At 34.9% G+C, this 19617-nt stretch overlaps 1 protein-coding gene across 1 annotated transcript in view; it reads right to left on the bottom strand.

Moving 5' to 3' along the window:
* Window positions 1-19617, bottom strand: part of BCAS3 (BCAS3, microtubule associated cell migration factor) — a 535625-nt gene that overhangs the window by 508340 nt on the left and 7668 nt on the right. Inside the window, exon 4 of the mRNA XM_023520385.1 lies at window positions 9015-9121. Coding sequence (XP_023376153.1) covers window positions 9015-9121 — 107 coding nt within the window. The remainder of the gene's footprint in view (window positions 1-9014; window positions 9122-19617) is intronic.

The following is a 19617-nucleotide window of genomic DNA, read 5'->3' as shown; positions in this document are numbered from 1 at the left end:
TGTAAATGTCTATTTTCTGGTTTTGACATTGTGCTACAGTTTATATAAGATGTCACCTTCAGGAAAACTGAGTGAGGGGTATAAAGGACTCTAAATAATATTCTGCAGCTTCTCATAAGTCTAAAATTATTTAAGATTTTAAATCAATTCAAAAATAGACCAAAAAAAAAAGCGAAAACAAAGACAGCAAAAATTCCCTTCACATACACGATGTTCTAATTAAGCAGAGAAAGAATGGTCTTTTCAGAAATGGTGCTGAGTCAGTTAAGTATTTTTTTATTAATTTTTTAATAATTCCCTATTTCATATCATACAAAAAAATAACTATTTATTTCAAATGGATCATTAACCTAAAGATAATAACAACCTTCTAACAAAAATCACAGGAAAATATCTTCACGGCCTTAGAGTAGACAAGGATACAAAAAGGATTAATAGAGTAAAACACTTAATGCATTTCTTTCATCAAAAGACAACATTAAGAAAGTGAAAACTCAGCCTGGCCTTCATTTCTGCAAGGAAAAAAAAAAAAAAAAGTGAAATTGTAAGGATATCTATAAAGGAGACTATTAGGACAAATGATGAAAATGAACTGTGGATTACAAAATAGTATTATATCAAATTTAAATGTCCTGGTTTTGATAATGTTATTGTTGTATAAGATAATGTGCTTATTCTTAGGAAATATACACTGCATTATTTATGGAAAGGGGGGACATGATTTCTCCAACTTGTAAATGGTTCAGGAAAAAAAAATCTACACAAATAAAAAAATGGGGAGAATGATAAAGCAAATGAGACAAAATCGCCATAATTGGTAAATCTGGTTAATAGGTATCAGGAGTTCCTTGTACTAGTTATAAAATTTTCAGGACATTTGAAATTACTGCAAAATAAAAAGCATTTTTAAAGGTCCACAATGAGATAGCAACATATACCCACCAGAATGATTAAAATTTAAAAGACTGACAATACCCAAAGAACTGAGAATGTGGCACAAACAAAACTTTCATACGTTGCTGGAAGGAGTACATACTAGGAAAATTATTTAGCCATATCTACTAGAGTTAAACACACACCTACATTATGATAACAAATCTACTCCTAGATCTAACAGTCAAGAGAAATGGGTGCATATGCCCACCAAGAAATGTATACAAGAATGTTCAAAGCAGCTTTATTCATAATACTCAAAAACTGGAAACAACAAAAAATGCCTATCAGTTGTATAATGGATTTTTTCATTGTGTTTTACTCATGATAAAACACATGGCAAAAAATAAGAACAAATTACAGCTACACACAATAACATAAAAGAATCTCATAGCCATACTATTAAGAGAAAGAAGCCAGACACAGAAGAACATAGACTGCATTACCAATAACCATATTTTCTTTATGAAGTTCAAGAACAGAAAAAACTAATCCCTGGTGATAGGAATCAGAATAATGATTACTCAGAGGTACAAGGAGGACAGTATTGACAGGGAAATGGCATGAGGCATTCTTCTGAGTTGCTGGATATGTTCTATATCTGAATCTCAGTGATGTATAGAAGGTTATGTACATTTACAAAAATTCTATCTGTATGCTTAAATTCTGTACACTTTACTATACTCAATATATTTAATAAAATTCATAACAAAAGAATTTATAACAAAAGAAAAAATTGTCTCCCAAAGACCCGTAAGTCAGCTGTGTCCAAAGATATCTTCTGTTTTAGAGTAGAAAAACAGCAAAAATATTTCAAACAAGATTCCGATTTACAAGAATAAATTTCAACTCAAAGCGGATTGCCGAAATTAAATCAAGTCACATAATGCCATTATTAATACATAAATTAAGATTAAACTTCAGGTCCAAGACTTCTTTCTTTAAAGTGACACCTTAAGAAACATACTCTAGGAAAAAATATTTTCTTCCACTAATACAGGGTGAGTTCCAGAGTTATTTCAATATTATTCTTCATTTCTGCTTTTACTCACTTTATGACACTCAACACTCTTCCATTGCAGATGACTAAAGAACCATCCATTACTTCTACTTCCAGTAATAAGAAACTGGACCAAACAAAATAAGGCTCTCTTCTCAACAAAGGCAATTTTTTCACTGAGATTCATATTCAAACTTTCTCTGCTTGCCCGTTACCCAAATCACTGACTTTATACTGTTTCCAAATGAAACCCATAAAAATTGTTTCCTGACTAGCAATCTTAACATGGCAAGGTCTGTTGGCACCCAACTTTAATAAATAATAAGACTAATTGGTATTTACCTCAAATATGCCCTTGCATGTTTTCTCTAAAGCTTTTAGTGTAAAAGCTACACTAAAAGCTTTAGGGCAAATACTTCTTTCATTCAGGGAACAGCTGCACTTCTCTTAGCTTACTTAATGTATTAGCGACACCTAGTGGTACAACTTTGATGTATAGTCAAAGTTGCAAGAAAACACTCCAAATGTTAACTTATTGAACCTAAAATACACTGTTTCAGGTAAAGGGATTAAGAAGTACAAATTGGTAGATACAAAATAGTCATGGGGATGTAAAATACAGCATAAGGAATATAGTCAATGATATTGTAATAACCATGTGTAGTGCCAGGTGGATACTAATCAAGGAGATTACTTTGTAAATATAAATGTCTAACCATGCTGCTGTACACACCTGAAACTAATATAAAATAATACTGAATGTCAACGGTAATTTTTAAAACATTTTTAAGAAAAAAACAAAGAGCTAGCTGACAGTCAATAAAATAAAAATATACTGTTTCATACAATGCAACTGTCATCTTCTAGGTGCTGTAATAAATAAACTTTAAAGATTTTTTAAGATAGTAAGCATTTCACAAGAGGATGAGAAAACTAGCCATTTAAACGAAGAGCAAAAATATATGAAAAACTATCATGACTTTTACAAAAGTACCATCTTGGGTTTCTTGACCATCAAAAATTTCAAATGACTACACTTTACTCCTTACATTACACAGTGCAACTTTGTACTCAGCAATTAGCAATGCAAAAATAAAGTAAAAAGCAGAGATACAATATTACTGTTTTTAAGGCATACAATGATTCAGACACCTTATGTAATTTTTAACCTAACATAAGTCTAAGTCTAATCGTTAAATTCTATTTCTTCTAAAACGATGCCATCTTACATACCAGACAGCACTAGTCCTGGGTCAAGACCTGGAAACATCTTTGACTCTTCTCAATGTCTTATCAACCACCACAACAACAGAGTTCAGGCTCTCGATATCTCACATTTAGACAATGTTGAAACTGACTCCTAACTGGCCTCACAATTTTTTCTCTTCCCCTTATTCTTTATTCATCTCGCTGCCATTGCAAGATCAATCTTTATTAAATATGGATTTGTAATGTAGCTCTGTTACTCAAAGATTTTTAATGAGTTCATGCTGAAATATTAATATATATATATATATATATATATATATATATCCAACTCCTCATCCTGCACTTCAAATCTCCTCCCTGAAATTTTTATATCTTATTTCATGTCCTCAGAGAGAATACAACCACTAAAATAAATGTTAATAATCAGAGATGGTATTTGTGTTAAATGAAACAATACATGATTGCACAATGTCTAAAACATACTCATTGCTATAAACAACTCCTCTTCCAACTGCATGCCCTGTTGATAGTGCTTGTCAAACCATGTTATGAAGGCCCAATTTATTATTTTTTTAATTTCCATTCTGATACGGATACTTCTGTAAACTACAAATACACGTTTGGATGATGTGCAACTGGCAAATCACTATAGGTTTCTAAAGGCTTACACTCATTGTACTTGCCTTGCTGCATATAGTAACAAACATTTCACTGATGAGCACCAATCCATGGTCCACAAATTTAAAACCAAACTCACTTTCTACTCAAATCTGCTTCTTAACAGATCTTTCCTATTTTTATAGGAGGCACTGCCATCTATCTCTGTTCAAAGTCCTCCAATAGCTTCTACAACTCAATTTTTCTGATGGGCAAAAAAAGTATATGGAAAATTTCTAAAAGATCTTCAAATGACTAGCAAATACATGGAAAAGTGCTCACATTATTAGTCATCAGGGAAATGCTAATTAAAACCACGAGGTATCACCCATCGGAATGGCCAAAATTAAAAAGATGGGCAACATCATGTTGGCGAGGATGTGGAGCAACTCACACATTGCTGGGGTAAATATAAAATGGTACAACTACCTTGGAAAAAGGTTTGGAAATCTGTTATAAAACTAACCGCATTGCTGCCCTACATGAAGCAGCAGTGCCACTTGTGGGTATTTACCTAAGAGAAATGAACATACATGTTTACAAAAAGACTTAAAGAAGAATCTTCATAGCAGCTTTGTTCATAATAGGCAAAAGCTATAAATAGACCAGCTACCCATCACTAAGATAAAGGTTAAATTATGTTATATTCATACGTTAGAATACAATTCAGCAATCAAAAGAAATAAATAACATGAATGATCTCATAAATATTATGCTGAGCAAAAGAAGGCTTACACAACAAAAAAGTTCATAACATGTATTAGTGCAGGAAGTTCTAAAACAGGGAAAACTAATCTATAGTGAAAAAAATGAGAACAGTGTTTGCTTCTGGATGGGATGGAAGAAAATTAATTGAGAACAGGCCTGGAGAAATTTCTTGAGAAATAATCATGTTATATACCTTGACAGAGATTGGGGGTTATACCTGGGTATATGCACTTGTCAACACTCAGGGCATTTACAAATTAAGATCTGTGTATTTAATTGTGTATAAATTTTACTTAACAAAAATATATTGAATTCTCGTTAATGATATGCACAAGAAAGTAGTTAAGGGAAAGTATGCCGATATTTGCAATTTTTTTGAAATGTGTCAAATAAGATGAATAGATGGATATGAGGTAAAGCAAGTAAAACTTCAACGGTACAATCCAGATAGTGGGTATATGTGTTTTCATTGTAAAATTGGTTCGATGTTGCTATATATTCAAATTTTTTGAAGTCCTTACAATGACTGACAAAGCTCTAGCCCACCACCACCTCTCAGACATCGCCTCTTAGCATTCTTCACCTTACCCATCCAGCTCCAGCTAAATTGCCTCCTTGCTGTTCTTGAATATGGTAAACATAATCCTACCATAGAGTGGTGGCTTTGAATGTTCCTCCCAGGAATACCCATAAGGCTCACTCATCCACACTCCTGCTTGAAGGGTCTTTGAGAGGATTTCCCAGACCATCCTGTATAAAACGGCATCATTAACCACCCCACCATAACACTTATCACCATCTACATTTTTGTTTCTCTTCCCTGCTCGCCAACCCTCCTACACAGAATGGCAATTCCATAAAAAGAATGGTTTTGCTTTTTTCATTGTTGTTTTCCCAGCATCTTGAACAGGGTCTGGCATATGAACCAATTTTTGCTGCATAGATGAATTAATAAACAAATGAGGTAGTAAAAATTACGTGGCTTAACAAGAATGCAATTTGGCAAACCTATCAAGAGCCCTAGTATATCTACTTTTATTGATTTCTCCAAATTAAATGATCATAAAGATATTTATCTCAATATTCTTTAAGAAGAAAACTTAAGAAATCTAAATCAATGTCCAACTATATAGAAAAGAACATTTCCACCTCAGAGTCTCTGATTTTACTGTTTGCTGTCTCAATCTTACCCTGGCTAAACCTTAATTAACTTCTGTGCTACTTTCTAATATTACTATATTATTCTTTTCTTCATATTACAACTTCAGCTATATGTTAATTTATATTTATTTAAATCCATCTCTCCTACTAGCTCTAATAGAGCAAAAATAATATCTATTTTGCTCAAAATACACATTTTATCCCAGACCTGTGTTGAATAAATGAACACCTTTTAAGTCCTCATCATTCGTGGCACCAAGTCAATCTAAGTGTAAGACTGGGAGAAAAAAATATCGAAAATGTACGTATGATATTTTAAAATAATTGAAATAAATACTAAGATAAAAACAGCCAATAGAAATGAAGGAGTTAAAGGAAGAGTACCGAACTGCTGTTTTTTCATATGAATCCCATAAAACTATTTGGTTTATAGTCCATATACATGTATAATTTTGATTCTTTTAAAAATTAAGAATTTTAAGCAAAAGAGCCTATATTTACATTACCAAAAAGAGGTAATGACATTATTAGGCATGGGTGGGAAAATTGCCTGTTTATCCAGAATATCAGCATAACAAATGATCATCATTCTTCCTTATGTTACATCAGATGTGTTGAAAGAAGGGGCCTGACAGCTTGAGAAAGCTAAAAAAGTGTGTTTTCCTGCAGCCTTCTCATACACAGTGATGGGGATTGAGCAGCAGAGAAACTACTTCTGCACAGTTCTGCTTCAGAGCTAACTCTACTTAACTATATTCCTGAACATCATCTAAGCTTCGGTCATGTTTGTGTACTTCATATATACACAATCTTTAAAATGTTTAACCACGATATGTTTATTTTCTTAATCAGAGACTCACAGGTGGGACAGTTATATATAAAATCAACAGAAGGGGGCTCTGTGCACAAAATTAAAGCAAAACTGTGCTATGGTTTGGACAGGCATTGACTTTCTGCCCACCTACACTTACTCAAAAGCAAATATGATTTATGACTCGCAAAGATCCCTAAGAGCCAGGATTATTTCTAGGTTGACCAGCATAAGCTCTCCACTGTCTAGCACATGGTAACACTTAAATGATTACTGAGTAACTGCCTAGCGATAAACAAGTTTTAGAAGGGTTTAGTTAGAGTAATAGGTAACAGTCACAGTAGTCTATAAAAGATGAATATTTAAAGGTATAACATAACCTTTTACAATGAAAACTAAAATAAACTGCCAAACTACCTACATGGCGTATCTTTCACTATCACATTTGACATGTAATAAAGTATGGCTCTTATTCATAGGTTTGAATTCCAAGTCTACCTCTTATAAGTGGTATGACCTTACCACCTATAAAATTGGATAACTTCTACCTCAGAGTATACAATAGGTGAGATAATGTATCTATAAAGATCTTTGAATACAGTGAGAGCTCAATCAGTACAACAGAAGGAGCTGATTTTCCCAGACTTCATCCTAATTTTCAAAACAGTCCTCACGAAACTGGACGACTACAATAGTAAACAACTAGTCAATGAAAATTCCATGAAGAAAATCTGATTCAAGTCTCTCAAAATAAAATCTGGACATAGAAGTACTTTAAAGAAGTAATTTAAATGACTCAGAAGACCTAATTACTCAGAGCTAAAGACAAGTTACCTTTAGAAAGGTATTAAAAGTGATACTTCTAATTATAAACAAAACAAGTGGGTAGATAGCCTGAGTACCACCAAGGGAATGTGCTCAATCCAGTCAACACCCCTAATCACGCAAGGTTCAAACTCCTTGTTAAAGCTCGAGCTTCCTCTTTGCCTTTAAGTCTGTCAACAAACAGCATAATGGATCAAAATATAAGTCTCTATTAATAAGAAAAAGTTATATTTACAAAATTCTTTCCTCTGGTCACAATCCAGAAATATTTCTCTTCGCAGGAAAAAAAGAAAACACACACTACAAGATTTTAAGTTCTTTGTCCATACCTTTGGCATGGTACTTAAACTACAAACAGCATTGCAGGGCCTTGAAAAATATCAACTACACATCACAAAAGGCAAATGAAAGAGGAAACTAATTCCATGACATACCAGTAAGAATCTTTTCTCTCTGCAAAATAAAGTCAATATTTAAAAACAAGAAATATGAAACCCAAAATCCTAAAACCTAATAATATCATACATAATTAATTAGATAGGAGGCCAAAGTTCATCAGAAGTGACTTATCAAAGAACAAATAATATTTTATAATTCTATTGGCCTTAAGCCTCCAACTGCAAAAGAACCACACAATAGAAGCCCTCCCTCCAACCCCCAAATACTAGAGGGATGCGCTATTGAGGCCATGCCAAAAACAGAATGTAATTAAGTACGAGCCAAAGTATGAAGTCTCCACTGTACTTCTCTGAGCTGTGATCCTACCAAGCCTCTTCCTCTTTTATGACATTTTATTTTTGATCATCCCAAAGAGGAACATGTAGGATTTAAGAGGCAAATTGGGACCAATATTAGGCAATTTAAAACATTTATCAAAATTGGGATTTATCCTCTACAGATACACACACATAAAATAACCTTTTTTAAGTTCATGTATCACACATCACTATTGCTAATTTTTTAAAAAGACTTTTTCTCAATAACAGGGAACAAGTTACATAAATTAAGAAAATCAAAATAATAAATTATATATAGCTATAAAATTCAATGAAGCAGCTCTCAGAATACTGACTTTATGAGTAAAAAGCAAACAAAAAATGAACAAACAAAAAAACAGAAAGGCACTATATTGTACAACATGCTTCCATCTGTTAGGGAAGAACAGAGTGGGAAAAATATATTTACATATGTTTTTATTTGAATAAAACATAGCTACAAGGACAAACTAAAATCCTGGTTGCTTCAAGGTAGAAGAAGTGGAGGACAAGTGTGGGAGGCAGTTTTTTTACCCTTTTATATCTCCTGAATATTGTATCATGTGAACGTTTTAATGAATACTAATTCAAAACACTGATTTTTTTTTTTAATGATCTCTAATTTTTAAAAGAAGCCCTCTGTAAGCCTGTTTAGTTATGTGTAAAATGGGGAAGAGATAATACCTATGTAACAGAATTACTGTGATGAAAAATGAAATCTTGTGTGTAAAGTGATTCCCACAATTTCTGGCCCACTTTACAAATCATTTACAGCATCTTTAATTTCCCGCTTACCCCTTATCATGCCTCGTATGGTGTTGCACACACAGCAACCCTTAAGCAACTCCTTGTGAAATAAATGGATGAGACCTTACTAAAAGTATTGCCAGATTTCATATCAGCTAGAATGCTGTAAAGTGTTATATTTTAGGGAGCCAAGCATCTTCATACTTACAGGAATGCTCCAGACCTGCATTCCATCACTATAGCCAATCATAATCAGCAAAGGCGGCTCATTCCCAGTGCTGTGTATTTCATGAAATTCCAGATTTCTTGATGTATCTGCATTAGAATTAAGTAACAAAGAAGGAATTTAAAAAGACACAATGTCAATCAAGAAAACAACTATACTTCTTTAATGCCATTGGTGTTACAATTGTTTAAATTGTTTCTCAATACAAAATAAGTTCAGAAGTATTTAAGAGATAGAATTTAAAGGAAGAAAGAACAGGACGCTGAATAAATAAAAACAGTAGTTTCTTTTAAACAGAGTACCTATAATCAGCATAAATAAAGTCTTAAAAATCAAACTCTCACTAGAGAACTATAGAATATTAATATTAGAAACCAAACCATCAGTAAATAACAAATTAAAATGAAATAGTTTACCAAAATTAAATAAATATGAAGTATAATCATCTAGAATTTCTAATATTTGTAAATTCAGCAATGGAGAAAAATTATATTCCTTTATGTATAGGAATTAAATCCTGATATATCTGAAGACACTGGGCATATAGTCCACTACAAAAGAATTATATGTATTTGTATAATCAACTTTTCCAATTCACATCAGTGCATATTAAGCACCTGCTATATAGTCGGTATTATAAGAAACTCTTATTGAACAAAACTATTGTACCTCAAAAATCACTAATTCAAACATTCTGTCCTCAGATCACAACCTTATCTTCCATCAAGTTTGCTCAGCTACTTCCACTGATTCATTCTTTGATTTTGTTAGAACCTCCAATCCACTGACATCCCTGCCTTCTCCCTTTAGACTCATCTTAGACTTTCTTCCCATCTTACAATTTTTAATCAATCATCTCAGTAACTTGCTTCGATAATCTATTTTATCTTATCTCTTTTCATAGGATCTTTCCATGGCACCCAACTAGCAAAACCACAGTCCTAGATGAACCCAACTACCCACTATCCCAGCATATTCTATGCAACCAGGTAGTGCTAAAGAAAAATCACACAATGAGACAGAATTGGTACCACTGTAAATTATCTCCACAAACCTCAACTGAAACTTCAAAACAGCACAACAAATGCATTCTATTTCCTAGAACTTATTCTACAATTTCTTCAATGACTTTCTTAAACTTTGTCTTAAACAGACTCCACCCACTCTCTTCTCACTCAGCAGATCACCTGTCTCACTTTGAGCAGGAAAACTAGAAACTTCCTGTTGCCAAAGACGTAGTACATCCATACCAGCCTCTTCACCTTCCATCCCATGACAAAGTTGTCTTTCCTTCTGTCTAAAGCAAATCCTTCGATTTGTGCTTTGGATCCCATCCTCCCCCACCTTCTCAGGAGCCTTTTTCAAATCATTCCTTCCCCATATTTTCAATTCCTTCCATGCTACTGGATATTTTCAAGGAGCATTTAAATACAATGAAGGATCTCCTATGCTTTAAAATTTTTTTAATAAATCAGAACCAGGGGATTTTAGATATTAATGACAGATAAAATTAATAAAACTCTAGAAGACAATATAAAAAAGTATGTCGTGATCACAGTACAGGGAAAGATTTCTTAACAGGAAACAAAATAAAAACTCTTAGCATAAAAAATTGGCAAATTCTACTACCTTATTTTTTACATTAAAATGAAGCACTTCTGTTAATCCTGAGCCATTCTTACCAAAAGAGTAAAAAAGTGAGCCACGGCATAGGAGAAGAGACTTGCAACAACTATACGCCCACAAGGATTCACCCGGTACACGTAACAATTAAAAATCAATATGGAAGATAAGGCATTAGAAAAATAGGCAAGAGACAAGAAAAAGCACTTCAAAAAGAGGATATTCGAATGATCAATAAACATGAAGAGTGGCTTGACCTCATCTGTAATCAAGGGAATGCTAATAAAACCACAGTTAAAAAACCAAGTGTTGGGAGGATGCTGAGTAAATGGGTTGCTTAGTCACTGCCAGTGAATGTAAATGAGTACAATCCCTTTGGAAAACAGTTTGACAACAAACTCAAGTTGAAGATACCACGCTCTCTGACCAGGTAGTTCCACTGTAGGTATATATTCATTAGAAGTATGAGCATATACATATACACTAAGAGACAAGCACAAGAATATCTAAGAAGATTATTTGAAAAGAGCCAAAAGCTGAAATCAATCCAAATAGCCACCAACAGCATGGACAAGCACTGTTATACTAATACAAGAGAATGCTATTCAGCACAGAAAAAGAATAAACTACTACCATACACCATAACACGGATGAATCTCATAAGCATAATAAGCAAAGTAAGCCAGACACAAGACTATATGCTGAATAATTCTATCTATATGAAATTCAAAATCTTAGGTGACAGTTACACAGATGTAGATTTGTAAAAATTCATTCATTAATCTATACTTTTGTGTTATTTACCATGATATATTTGCACAATAAAAAAGATTTGTAAAAATCATAAATTAAAGCAATAGCTTTCTCCCTCTGACTTCATCACTCTCCTCTCCAAGAAGCTAAATTTCTTGATTGTGTTGTTTTACACCTGTCATCTATTTTTTGACTCTCACTCACTCAAAATACGTTTCAGAATGATTTCTGCCCCTAGCACTATTCACAAGTGACTTTTGCTGTAGTCACCAACAACCTTCGAGTTGTTGTTAAAGGGAAAACCACAGGCCCAAAATGGCATCACTCAGTGCTAAATACCCATGATACCAAACCTAGATTTAATACCTGATCTAACTGCAGTTTGACTTCCCCCAGAAACATAATCAGTCTAGAATTTTCAGATCAAGAATTTTCAGACCTTCTCCATACCCCCTCCCCACACCCTTAGAAAGAAGCAATCTACATAATAAAAACACTTCCCTATCTCTCTCTCACCCAAACAAAAAGATGTTCAGCCCACAAATAATCCTTTCACTAGTCAATAGCTCCCTTGCCCCACCTTTCTTCCTATAAACACCTCCCATTTTGTACAAGCCCTTGAAGTTCCATTCTAGTTGCTAGATGGGAAGTTGCCTGATTCATAAATCCCTTAATAAAGCCAATTAAATCTTCCAATTTACTTGGCTGAATTGTTTTTTTAACATTGTTGAATCCAATATGTGTTTTTTTAAGCATACCTACTAGACTATTCAGCAGCTATAACCAATACTCATCATTTTCTCCCTAAAATAATTTTCCTCGGTTTTCCAGGCATAACCTCCTAGTTTTCCTCCTGTCTCTCTAGTCACTCCTTCACCATTTCCTCTGCTGCTCCTCCTTCTTTAAACTGGAGTTACTTTTCAAAGCTAATTCCTAAATTCCCTGTTCTCACAGTATACCATCCCCTAGATGATCTCGTTGATTCATTCATTGTTTCGGTTAGTGTCTGCTAGTAACTTCTTCAACATGGGTTTTGGGTGTCTAGATAGAGGATCAAATTTTACTCAAAAATCATGATTTTTCTCCTCAAACCTGATCTTCCAGGGTTCCTTGTTTTGGTGAATAACAATGTCAAGAACCACCTTCTTCCTTCCCTCTAGCAATAAATCTGTCACCAATCCCTATGTCTCCCTAAACAGCTCTCTTATACCACCACCACCCCTGACCCAGATACATCTATGCCAAAAGCATAGCTTCTTGTATCCATCCACCAATGCCCACCAAACTCCACATTAGTCAGAATGCTTTCTAAAACACAAATGACATACTGCCTCAACTTCATCAGCTTCCTGTTGCCCAAATATAAAGATCAAAATCTCTAACACAGCTTATAATCACTAATTTTTTAATGCTGATTTTTTTTTACAGGAATTCACTGACATAAAGTTAATAGCACATGATTCTATATCCAGCAAAATTCAGAATTATGAACATTTTCCTAGGGTATAATTCGCTCTATATCTAACATTTAAATGGTCTTTTATAGTTTTATATACATGATCTCATCTGATACACAACAATCCTGTTTTATATGCAGAACCAGAGCCAATTTCATTTTATCATTGACAAGAACAAGTTAGGTACAATTTACTCACAGCTAAAGGGAAATCTCAGACTCTTCATACACAATCTGGTCATCTTTCTACTACAGCTACTACCTTGATCACAGATTGTTGCTTCTAGGAGGGCTCAAAGGCCACATATAAAACCCCTGAGGTCATTATATGAACAAAATTTCCTTTCCCTTAATTTAGATTATGCTTAGTCACTTGTGCTATTTTTCTTTCTCTGGATGGTGGTACAGCAGACTTCCATTATTCTTGTTTGAAATTCTTAATTTTGTAAAAGTTTTGCTATTCTTCAGAAATGTTATAGCTTTAAGTAATTCTTATTCTCTGACTTTATATCCTCGATCGTATCATCATTACTGGCTATTCTGTCCATAACTGCTCCTTATCTTCTTTACTGGTTTCTTTTTTATTTCACCCCAAATATGGACTTCCCAGTCTTTCTTATAGAGACCTGAAGCATTCCTTTGTGGTTTTAGCCAACTACAATGTTCTCCTGATTCACATATCCTTCGAAACTTCCCTTGATCCTGCAGTCAGTATACTTCCCCCACATAGAAACGTTTGTAATTGAGAAAGAATGGGGGAGAATACTGGGTTTTCTGCTCATCTTAACTTCTTCTGTATTCCAGATGTATATTAATAGCAGCAAGATATTGCCAATATCCAGTCTAAAAACTGTGCAGTGTTTTTAGTAGATTCTAATAGATGAATGAGGATTAAGGCAGAAAAGAACTTTTCAGCAAGAAGATCCCCTGTACAAAGATCCTGAGACATGAAAAGTTCTATGCTTTTCATGATCTGAAAAGCAAGTCGGGTTACAACATAGCTTGTGAGGGGACATAGTTAGATGGGAAAAGGACTAAGACTTTGAGGCACTTATGAGATTTAACTGAAGATGTCTAGGAGATAGCTGAAATGAGGACCCAAGCACACCAGAGAAACAGAGCCTTGCAGTAGCTACTATCTCTGTACAGCTCACACATTTCCCATTCTATGTCTTCCCCTTTACCAGTAACTGATCTTACCCGCATCAAGCACAGAGATAAGCACACAACCAGCTAAGCCAATTCTGATACTTCATCCTTGGCCACTGCAAATATTCCAACAACCAGAAAGTGATCCAGACTGAACATTTTGGGTTGCCCAATGAATACTTTTTTCCCTCAAATCATAGTATGATCATGAAGATATGAACAAAGAGCTTTGAGCAATCACTGCCCTAACCTCGTTAGAAGTCAAAGAAAAGAAGAAAGCATTCAAAGAGAAGTAGTGACAAGCAGTGGAAGACTGGAAAGTTCAAGCCACTATCCTTCCCAGTGTGGACAGAAAAAGGAGTTCTTTGGAAAATAACTTTACATGGTGATCCCATCATAAATTCCTAACTGGGCAGGTCATAGTCACACCCTAGGCATACAACTTCTTTACTAAAAGGTTTATCTTTGCCTTAAGCAATCCTTGCCCATTATTTCTGTGCATGTAAGTTAAGGTCTCTTTGATATGCCTTTTCAGACCCCTCCTTCTAAAGGGTGACCACCTACAAGAGAGCTCAACTCTCCTTAAGTGTCCTTTAATCTCTGCCTTGCTTATTCTCACCTTCCTGTAAACTTCCCTATGTTCTCTCAATTACAAATGCATAAAAGAAATTGCAAAACTCTTATTCTCTGGAGCACTAGAGATCTCACTCCCTGGCATTACCATAAGTTTAACTGAAATAAACTCTTACAAAAGTTCTCTGCAGGTCTGCATGATTCCTACATTAACACCAACTATCTGAGTAGGTTAAAAAATAAATTCCCCATGATATAGTATGGAATTACCATAAAAGCTAACAATTCCACTTATGGGTATATACTCAAAAAGAATTGAAAGGGTCCTGTCTCAGCAACTGCCAGCAGGCAGACTATGAGCCATCAGCTCCTCCAGGGTGGGCTGCAGGACAACACGGCTCTCACCAAAGGACCAAGTGCACCAGGCACTATGGGATAGTGTCTGTCAGCCAATGCTGAGAGCACCTGTGGGCTGGAAGAGAGAACTGCCAAACTGGGCAGCTGTGACAACTCTAAACTGGAGTTTGGGAGTTTCTGGGAGCTGAATGGAGAAGCAGTCAAGAGCGTGAAGCTGGAGAGCCCCGTCCTGGGGAGCTGAAAACCTTCCCCTGGAATTCTTAGGGAGATGTTGGGAACAGGGTACCTTAGAGATTGCAGGCCTGGAAATTAAACTCCTTTCTCCACCATCACCACACTATTCCCCAGCCTGCACCAGTCCACCTCTGCAAGGTTCAGGTTCATAAGGCCCCTTCCAGGGGGTCTCTGCCCTTCATCTCTGGGACCTCCATGAGGCCAAGGGGCCTAGGACTCTTCACCAATGGAAGGCTCAGGGGGTGGGCTGGGGCTAGGGATGGATATGGAGGGATGCTAGAGAGGTCAGAATAGTGTAAGAGCCAGGTCATTTGGTAGTGGGGGCAGGGCAAAGAGGAGTAAGGCTATGGGAAATTATTTGAAAGGGACTGTGGATACAGCTGGATATTTGGTATTAAAATAGATCTCTAAAAACCTACCTCTCCTAATTTCTTCTCCAGCCCAAACTAGCTGTCTGTCCAGTGCTATCTCTTCCAGCCTCCAGCTCTGCCCCAGCCTCCTCCCAGGACTGTCCTTGGGCTAGGGCAAAGGGAAGCGAGAGACAGTAGGGTGGGGGACAGGATAAGGAAGGCATGACCTTGGGAGTGAGAGGACTAGCTGGGTGCTTGGGCATTTACAGAATGAAGGTTGATTGGTATCATGTGACTAATAAAAAATGGAACAAGAAAAAAAAAGAATTGAAAGCAGGCACTTGAAGAGCTATCTGTACACTCATTATTAGCAGCATTATTCACAAAGCAAAAGGTAGAAGCAACCCAAGTAACCATAATAGAAAGAAGAATGGAAAAACAAAATTTGGTATACACATACAATGGAATATTATACATCCTTAAAAATAAAAGAAATTCCAACACATGCCAAAACATGGATGAACCTAGAGGATGTTATACAAAGTGAAACAAGCTAGTTACACAAAGACAAATACAATATGATACCACTTATGAGGTACCTTGAGTAGTCACATTCATAGATATAAAGTAGAATGGTGGTTACCAAGGGCTAGTGGGAAGGAGAGAATGTGGAGTTGTTTAATGGAGACAGAGTTTCAGTTTTACAAGATGAAAGGTTCTAGAAATTGGCTGCATAACAATGAATATACAGTAGGTCCTCAAATAATAATACAGTTTTCTTCTATGTCATTTCATTATAATGTTGATGAGATACTTACCATAAGAACTTAACTCTTATTTATATCAATTAGCCTATGGTAAACTGATTTTGTTACACCTCTTTCCTACAGTTCCAAGAATCTATTGACAATGTTAAGTGAGAACTTACTGTACTTAAAAATGATTAAAATGACAAACGTTGTTCTGTGCATTTTTCCAATCACTTGCAACTGAAAAAAAAAAACTGATGCCTAAGCATAGCACTATACTTGATATTAAAATTAACCAAATCAAGAAAGGCTAGGGGGTGCTAAGAATTTCCCCTTAGACTAGAGAGTGGGTAGTTATTGTTATATTGTAGCAAACCAACTGGACAGGATAACCTGATGTGTTTTGGGATTCAAGCTATATGCTCACCTTCAGAAAAATGAATAGAAAACTGTCAGGATATTAAACTGCTTTGGCTACTTCTTATATCTTTTTAAGTATAGTACCTTAAGAAAAAACAAGCTTAGCTATAAATCAGACTGCTGAGAAACAGAACAGCAATCATGATATAAAGGACCTTAGCCCTGTTCTCTAATGAGCTCCAAAAGTAGTAGTCTCTACCTAACACCAAGCCAAAGTTAGAACATTGATTAGGAGTAGAGAGACCTAGGAGGATCCAGAACTAGAAAACGTCAATAAGCCAGGTCTCTTAGAAATATCTTCTGTTAGTGGTTACCTACTCTTCCCCAACCACCTAAGCCATGTCAAAGGGGCTCTAGCCTGGAGGCAAGGGGCCAACTGGTAGCACTTTATAATTTCAAGCAGAAAAGCAGAGCTCTCAGAGCAGAGTTCAATTCAAACACTGTAACTTTTAAGTTGATTAATAACTAATAGAATTTCATTAACAATATAAAATAACTTAAATCTATAGATAGCTAATAGACTTCTAAATTGTTTTGCCAGAAAAACTCCAAGTCTGGTAAAGAGAAGGCTGAATACCTAACACAATCTCCAATCTCTACAAAGAAGCAGGCTGCTAAACTAGTATGGCTGCGATCAGAAAAATCCCCTTAACAATCAATATCCCTTAGAGTACCATGAAAGACAAAACCAAATTTTCTTTTAATTGTAAATATCTCAGAAAGTTTGCTACACAAAAACCTAAGTAAGAACATTTCTGAATAAAGAACACAAAGATATAAATTGAAGAAAGGCTATAGAAGGTGATAAAATACCTTGGTAGTATTTACTATTGCCTTAAAACATACATAAGTGTACACACACACACACACACACACACACCTGGAGCCAGATATAATAAAAAGTATATCCATAAAAATCCCAACCTAAATTTCATATAATATCAAAATGATATAGAAAGGAGAAACCAAAGGACATGTATGCTACAGTATAAAAGAAGATGTATAAATTTAAAAGTTTAATAAATCAACTGGGATATGGAATACTAAGTTAAAGACAACACTGTCTGTAAGTTCAACAGAACACATAGTATTAAAATAATTTTCAAGCAAAATCCATGTACATTTCCAGATGTATTTTACTTCAATAAAGCAAAGACTTTATAGAATATTACTCCAGAAATTCTTACTCACTGTTAATTTAAAAAAAAAAACATACCTAAGTGAAGATTATTTTAATGACATTTTAAAAATGTTAATTATGATATTAAAATCATTTCCTTTTTTCTGCTGACATGAAACTATGCTTCTAAAATTAGTTGTTGTTTTCTGTAACATTTTATAATATGTTATACAATAAGCTTTTACTACTACCTGGCATTAATACTTTCAAGACCATGACCACATTTTGGTATTAAATCAAGAAAATCCTCTAATACATTCTGACATACACAAAGCAAAAACATACTTCCAGGAGGGAAAGAAGAGTATGAGTTCAAGAGGAAAAGGAGATAGAAAACAAAATATGACAAAACAGTTGAAAAGTTATTAATAAAAAAGGGAAAGGAAGAAAGGAGGAAGAATATACTAGTTAAAGAAAATTTGAGTAGTAAAGAGAAAATTAAAAATATAATAAGCTTTCAAAAAGAAATATAGTAGGAAAAATTATATATCATAAATAATCGCCCATACAAATGAATGTTTTATTCACCCAAAAAAGGGCCCAACAATTTGTCATTATTTGGACAATCCAGCTGAGAATCTGAAATTTGAAAAAAACCAATTTATAGAAATGATACTTGGCATCTCTCATCCTGGACAGTAGTAGACTTTTAAAGGAAATACAGGATTACATTTAAAAGTCTAGGAGACAAAGACTCAAGAGTATGATATTAGTCAAGTTCCAACTAGGAAATTAAAACAACTCAGTGTATTTATAATTGAAAATTTAATGCAGAATATTGGTTACACAGGTGGTATAATAGCTGAGAAGCCAAAAAAAGGAACAGTGAGGCAACCTATTATTGGATTAGCAACAGCAGGAAGTCATTACCACCCTAGGCTAGGAAGACACAGAGGAGTACAGGATGCTGAGGTCACATGGTAGAAAATGGCCAGCCAGTGGAGCTGCCCAGGGGAAGCCAGAACCACAGAGGAAATGCAGCTGATGACAGAGAGGAGAGGAAATAATGCTCTTTTCTCTCTCCCTTCATCACGTTCAGTATCTCGCCAGTGTCTCCCAAACTAGGCCAGAAAACAGATGTGGTAGCCAAAGAAACAGACACGGGGCAGCCCCCTTGCAAGAGAGAACAGGAAAGAACAATGAAATGGATGTATATGATAACAAATAGGCCTTGAGCTGGCATAAATTCTGTTTGGAAAAAAATAATTTTAAAGTCTTAAAAAATCTCAAAGATACAGCATCCATTTATAATCAAAACACTTAACAAAAATGGTATAGAAGGAAAGTACCTTAACATAATAAAGGCCAGATACAACAAACACTCAGCCAATAGTATACTTAATGGCGAAAAATTAAAAACCTTCCCTCTAAGATCAAGAACAATGCAAGACTGTCCACTATCACCACTCTTATTCAATATAACATTGGAAGTCCTAGTGAGTGCAATCAGGCAAGAGAAAGATATAAAAGGCATCCAAATAGGAAACAACGAAGTCAAATTGTCACTATTTGTGGATGACATGATTCTCTATATAGAAAACCCTAAAGACTCCACAAGAACACTACTAGAAACAATAAGCAAATACAATAAAGTTTCTGGATACAAAATCAATGTTCAAAAATCCATAGCATTCCTATACTCTAATAATGAAGTGTCAGAAAAAGCAGAAAAGATAATTCCTTTTGCAATTGCAACAAAAATAAAATACCTAGGAATAAATTTAACAAAACATGTGAAGGA

Source organism: Pteropus vampyrus, unplaced genomic scaffold (assembly GCF_000151845.1).
Source record: "Pteropus vampyrus isolate Shadow unplaced genomic scaffold, Pvam_2.0 Scaffold261, whole genome shotgun sequence".
NCBI classification, from domain to species: Eukaryota; Metazoa; Chordata; class Mammalia; order Chiroptera; family Pteropodidae; genus Pteropus; species Pteropus vampyrus.
The sequence above is the reverse complement of the archived record's forward strand: the minus strand, read 5'-3'. Positions and strand labels throughout refer to the sequence as shown.